At 37.2% G+C, this 6,833-nt stretch overlaps 1 protein-coding gene across 1 annotated transcript; it reads right to left on the reverse strand.

Annotated features, from left to right (window-relative positions):
* Positions 1–1,197: 1,197 nt before the first annotated feature.
* On the reverse strand, positions 1,198–3,341 carry LOC309711996 (liver-expressed antimicrobial peptide 2). The gene is made up of 3 exons (XM_082542584.1): positions 2,143–3,341; positions 1,904–2,043; positions 1,198–1,630 (listed from the first exon to the last, which is right to left on the reverse strand). The coding sequence occupies exons 1-3, from the start codon at positions 2,206–2,208 to the stop codon at positions 1,597–1,599; spliced, it is 240 nt and encodes a 79-aa protein (XP_082398710.1). The 5' UTR covers positions 2,209–3,341; the 3' UTR covers positions 1,198–1,596.
* Between the last annotated feature and the right edge of the window lie 3,492 nt (positions 3,342–6,833).

The raw sequence follows: 6,833 nt of genomic DNA on the forward strand, positions 1-6,833 counted from the left end.
CTCTAATAATAGAGTATTATTTGGCGGATAGCAGGCCTGTACGTCTCAAACGTGCTTTTGCCATAGCATATTCACTTCTTAAACAGCCCCAGCTCGCCCTCTAGCGGTGAAACTGAGGATTTAGGGTTCAGTTGTTGATGTGTTTCACTTCCCATTCTCACGTGATTGACAGCTCTAAAACCCCTTTTAGGTGAGGGTATCAATAACAGCTTCAGTCCAAGTAAGAGACGTGATATGTTCAAGACCTTCTGTAATACTGGCTGACGCTCTGCTGGCTGACCCCATGTAAACCCAACTGGTGGGAAATATGGCCACCTCTGCTTTCATATGTAAGCCAGATTTTGAAGGAGAGAATTGGGCATCTATCAAAGCATAATAAGAGTGAGGACGCAGCTCTGAATCTACAGTTTTAAGGCCACCTCAGAGGGCAAATCAGTTCTCCTCATTAATGCGAGATATAAACCATTTAGGGCAGGTATCTTCAAATCTCATTGGTGTGAGGTCATGGGCTCAGGCAGTATTTGTGGCATTTTTAAAAAGCTGCCAAACATGTCAGAATAACTACAGAGGCATAAGTACTAAGTACTACTGCAGGTATGAGTAATGACAGTAGATTTTGGCACAAAGTTCCAGCCCAAATTCTTTTTTAGAAAAGGTTCGACGACCTCAGTGTCAGCAACTCCTTGTTTTATGACTGTTTATCCTTCCTGCAAAGCTTAGATTAGGTAGATGCAAAATGAGTTTCTCTCATCTACTGAGCCCTAAGATCAGCCATTTTCACCCCTGCTGTTGTTATCGACTACATTCAGGGTTTGTAATTCAGTACTACTACTTCTCTTAGGATAAAAGTGGCCTTTGTCTGGGTTACTGTAAGCTTTTTGCTGGCACTTTTAACACAGGAAGTGGTTATGAATATGCGTTTATAATCTTTCTTATTCTTCCTTAAAATAAGGTTTATGAATGCAGGAAAAGTTAAAACAACATCCCCAGCGCCGTGGTTTGGATGAGTAATGCAGCTTACGCATTAGCTGGGTGGAAAGCTGTTTTTCAAGCTCCTCAACTGAAAGAGTAGCAGGAAGTGTGAGAAATATATAAATGTGTTTTGAATTTATTTTACTACTAAAAAAGAAAATGAAGATGTGGGCAGTACAACCTCTTCAAAAAAATGTATAGTATATTTGAATTTTTACATTATTTACAATATTTACAAATAAATACATTAAAAAAATCTCTTTAAAAAAAAAACAAAAAAACAACAGCAACAACCTTGAACCAATAAACCCAGAGCGGCTCAAACTTTGCATGGATATTTATATTTTCTTATAAAACACATTCAGATTACACAGCTTGTGTGATGTTGCAGCAGCGTTTTAGACAAATCACTTAAGGTGGTGCCATTTGATTGGTTATGCATGCCTGGATTTTACAGCTTTGTTTTTGATACAGCGCGGTGGGAAAAGATCTGATTGCTCAGAATGAATGTTGGAGCCAGAATAAAGGAGCGGGCAGGTTTTTGAAAACAAAACAAAACAGGCAGTTGTGGTCCATAAAGCAGATGTCTGTTGTAGATTCTGATGGTGTTTGTGCATCTCTTTTTCAGGTGGTGATCCAGAAAGAACAGATATTTTTCCTGTAAAGATAAGAATGATTGCACCATTATTACCCTTTGACTTTATCCAGACCATGCATGCAAAATACACGTGTACACACCTTCACACTGCCTATGTACAGCATAGTAATGAACACACTGTGAAAACTGTTTTTTTTTTTAAAGAATATGATGCTGAGTTTGACATTTAAGAGCTACACAGAGTTAATGTAAAATAGTCAAAAAATGATCAGGAGTATCAGGAAGACAGGTAAACCGATGGACTGTCATGAAATATTTAAGCTTCAGCTGTACCTGCAGTATTTTGTGCCACACTCTAGGTGATCCCTGCAGCTGGCACCGACTGGCTTCAGACTGTTCCAGCGCCACAACAGTGAACGTTTGGTTCGCTGAATTAAGCCATGCCACTCGTCAGGCACAGGCATTGAATGAACCTGTAAAGGCAAATACTTGATCCTTTAGCTTTGTCATATAAAACACTGATTAGAAAAAAAATATTTCCATGAAAGTTCAACAAACAATAAATAACTTACCTGAACGACACATAACAAAGACAGAAAAACAGAAAGGATGATAATTTTTTCCTGGAGAGTCCTCATGCTGCTTACAGATGACGTTCAAGACAGGGGCTGTTTTGCTGCAGGCTTGGTTTGTGAGCTACGCCTGTATTAAAGGCTTTAATTGGGTTGGGGAGGAGTTACCTTCTGAATAATTCATTAATTTGTTACTTTATTGACTAAGGCGTAAGGTTTGGCAGACTGAGCAAGTCAAGTCAAAGTCACTGATGGGAATCTGTTGCACAGTGGTAGTTATCACACAGCTGAAGACAAAGTTTATCTATGTGACTCCAAAGTACACTTTGGACCTCAACCTACTAAATGAGGCCAACTCCACGTCGGAGGTTTCTAAGTGAAACCCTAACGTGACTTTAGACCACTATGCATTTAGCCTTTTGCTCCACCCATGGAGTCTTGCCGGAAGGAACTTAAAAAATTAAATGAAGTTGCTTCATCAGATGTCCAAGATCTGATGAAGTGACTTCCCGAAGATTCCCTGAATTCCCCCCTTTCCCTGCAATCAGTTTAGTTTCTGCCCAAACAAAACTTCGAACAGAGAGACCGCTTCCAGACTTTAAGCTAAGCTAACTAATAACATAACTTAAAAATCATTCAGATATGAATATGCAATTCCCACAAATTATCAAAATATTCAAGAATTTAGGATTTTGTGCACTGAAGTTTACATGAAGCTGGCAAAAAGAAACTAACAGTTAATGCAGATATAAACAACCATTTCTAATGGAAAAAAAATTAATTACACCATATGCACCCGTAAATATCAGGGGTTAAACTGCAGTTCACTGACAGACCACTTGGGGCAATATATAAAAATGATTTCATAAATATCTTCTTGCTATGATATAGCAAGCGTATTTAAAGCGTATGCATGTCTTTATGCATCATAAATATTACAAGTTATTATTATTATTACTACTACATCCTCCTTAATGGTTGGGCCATTCTGAACAAAAGTCTTCATGACCATCACCACACATTGATTATTAACATCTATGTGTCTAAAAAAAAAAAAGATTTATTGTTTCACGTGTTGCCCATATGTAACAATGGTCACTAATATTTGTATTCATGACGAATTTTGTTTGAAGAATTAGAAATAAAGTCTTTAAATATCACAGATACATAACAGACAAAAATTCTAATTCTGTCGATACTGAATATGTTTACGACGACCATCAGGACTTGCGTGAATGCTACGGCAAGTACTGCTAAGTTTTATGTAAACCTTTAATTGTTGTTATTCATTCCTGTATTACACATGTCTGTTCTGCATGTAGCATATACCGATTTAAAATATAGATGAAAGACAGTGAAGGCAGCATTTTAAACTAAATGATCAGCCTGTGGGCAAACTTTGATCAGCAGCCATGATGTGAATCCAGAAGGCTACAATACAATTGGGTTTTGTGTGTGTGTGTGTGTGTGTGTGTGTGTGTGTGTGTGTGTGTGTGTGTGTGTGTGTGTGTGTGTGTGTGTGTGTGTGTGTGTGTGTGTGTGTGTGTGTGTGTGTTTTTAATGATTACTACCGGTCACACCAACATTATGGTATTACGGTTTTCCACGTAAACATTAAAACCCAAGGTTTACAGGTTAAGTTTTTTTCTCCTTAAAAACTAATCAGCTTTTCTCAAAAGCTTGCAAAGACAATGACTGAATATATCTTTATATTGTTGTTACAACCAAAAAAGATGTTTTGGTTATCAACCTACATACAGCGCTATATTAAAGAAGGGAAAAAGCAGTGCACCGTAGTTAGTCAGACCTTAGTTTGTCATAAAGCCCGTCTTGCTTTATTGGTCATCTGCAGAGCAATGATTCAATACTTTTGCAATGTCAGACAGGAACTACAAACACACCTTCAGGGAATAGCATAGAAAGTTTATTGTTGAGTCATAGCAAATGACAACGTGCAAACTGTCATACATGTGACCCTAATGAGAGATTTGCGTATAAATCGTGATTATAGTTAAGTACTGATTTTGCCAGGGAGTAGTAGTAGTGTAAACAATGTTCTCTTTTAGGCACAAAACAAACACACACACTCAAAAAAAGAAATTGAACACAAAAGATTTTGTCAGCAAAAGATAGTGACTGAAATAGCAAAAACATCTATATTATAGTGAAACTGTGTGCAACGTTGGATAGAAAAATAACATTTAGTCATATGTGCTCTAAAAATTCATAGGCCAATAGGAAAACAATGTGGGGTTGTTGTTTTTTATTATTAAAAATGCTTCAATAAAGTTATAAAATGCCACAGAAGTTAAACTGGGGAAAAAACAAAATCAGTCTAAGTGCTTCAAAAGTTTTTGTGTGTTTGTCAGTGTCACTACCACAAAGCTTCATATTCCGGTTTCAGCAATGTAAATCAGTATAATTTATATTAACATATTTATGACAGTACTGGAATTAAATGAAATAATATTGTATTAGACATTCACAACAGGAAGAAAGCCATCCTGTCATTGTTGGGTTAATACTGATTGGATCACAAGGAGGACACACATGTATATATACACTAGGGCTGCCACAAACGATTATTTTGATAGTCGACTAGTCACCGATTATTTTTGCGATCAGTCGACTAATCAGATCATCATCCACTGGACGTAAAACGTTCAGCTTATTGCACCAGCATGAGTCTGCTCTTATATAACTATCATTAGCTTACAGCTTTAAGTGTTTAAGGTCTGTGCTAACTAAAAATAAAGACAAGATGGTAGTTTATTAAATTTTAATGAAATTTGCAGATCGTTTCAGTGCAGTTTAATAAACTCAGCCGTCTGCTCCTTGCTATCTAAAATATAACAGGACACTGGAGTATATTCTCGAGCATCTCACGCTTCTGATAATCAGCTGTCTGCTTGACGTTTATTCAGATGTGTAAAGACTATAACTTTAATCTCAGACAAACTGATTTACTCAGGAACAAATAAAATACTAAAAAAAAAAAAGCCAAACAATAACATTTTTAAGTTATCTAAGTGACTTATATATGTTTAACCTGAGTGGCGAAAGACGGCGGTGGGTTTGAAAACGATTTGCTAGGAGTCCGGTGTTCTCACCGGCTCTAGTGAGCCTTGAACCCCGGCTAACACTGGAGCTGGTGGGTAACAGACGTCTCCGAAAACGTCGGAGCGCTTTTGAAAATATGAGATGTCTTGATAAACTGAGCAGATATTTGAGGTTTACACAGTTACATTCTTGCCTGAAAATATGTTAAACGTTTATTTTGTGGCTCAAAAAGAATAATAAGAGTACTATTAAATAGGGATGGCACGATACCACTTTTTTATGTCCGATACCGATACCGATATCATAAATTTGGATATCTGCCGATACCGATATGAATCCGATATAGTGTGTTTTAATCAATAAAACTGTTTTTTTTAAAAATATCTTGCTGCATTTTGTATAAGTTCATACTCAAGTTTAAAACAACAACTACACTAAAGCTATTCTGTTATACCTGTATGCAAAAAAAAAATATTTATAGTTCAGCAACACTGATCAATCTAATAAACTTAAACCTACACCATCCTCCCTATTCTGGTATTTTAAAGAGTACTTAGTGTAAATATTAAGCAACCTAACTAATAGGGTTCCAACTCCCAGCAACAACAAAAATAAATAAATAAAAAAATAGGGAACCACCCCTCACGCTCCACCTCATGATGCTTAATCGACGTAATCAACCTTAATTTGATGCAGTGTGAAAAAAAATGCACAGAAATCAATTATTTTTCAAGAAATATTAAATAGATTCAACATCTTTCTTCAACAAAATTGCAGACTGCACAGATGGTACCTTCACAAAGGAAAAATTACTATAGCTTACTAGGGTATATATATTAGACTTAATAGTCACTATATACAGTAATTGACTTCTATTCATTTTACATCAAATTAAAACTTTCGGTGTAAGATTCGGATAATTATTTATTAAAAGCTAGACATTTTAAATGAGAATAAGAAAGAAAAGTATGTCTTTGTGCCCCCTTTTCCCTGTTCATGCCCTATCGGCCCCCCTGGCTAAACTTTGCTAGATCCGCCCCTGCACAGTTACCAGCCGTCAGCTACGTAGAAAAAGATCCTCGAGTAGAAAGTAATATTAAATACATTCTAACAACAGCTTATCAAGCTTAAACGTGCTGCTGTTGTTTAGCCGCTGGTTTCCTCTTTCTGGTGCAAAGTGGGCCAAAAACAAACCAGAGAGATGGACTCGCGACAGAAAAGCCGATCAGCTGATCATTAAGCAGTTTCATGATTGAAGTAGCAGCAAGAAGAGGCAGTCGCTCCATATATCGCTCGTTAAGCTTAACGCAGGAATGCTTTACAAACATTCAGAGATGGACTTACACACTTGCTTTACTTCTCTCGGGGATAACTTTGTCGGAGATGAAATGCCAGGTTGCTAGCGAAGCTCCAAATGCTATCCAGACCACCGACAGGTCCCGCATGCCACAGCCGCTCTATCACGTGACGCATACTGCTCCGACGTGCTAACTTTCTGAGGTGAGTTACGGCGTGTTGCAAGTTTTGTGAGGTGCTTTCGTGATATTTAATGGATCGGATTACATTTTTTATTTCTCTCTGATATCCGATCCAGTAATTTAGGTCAGTATCGGACCGATACCGATACGTAA

Source organism: Aulonocara stuartgranti (assembly GCF_965226115.1).
Source record: "Aulonocara stuartgranti genome assembly, chromosome: 7".
Lineage (NCBI taxonomy): Eukaryota > Metazoa > Chordata > Actinopteri > Cichliformes > Cichlidae > Aulonocara > Aulonocara stuartgranti.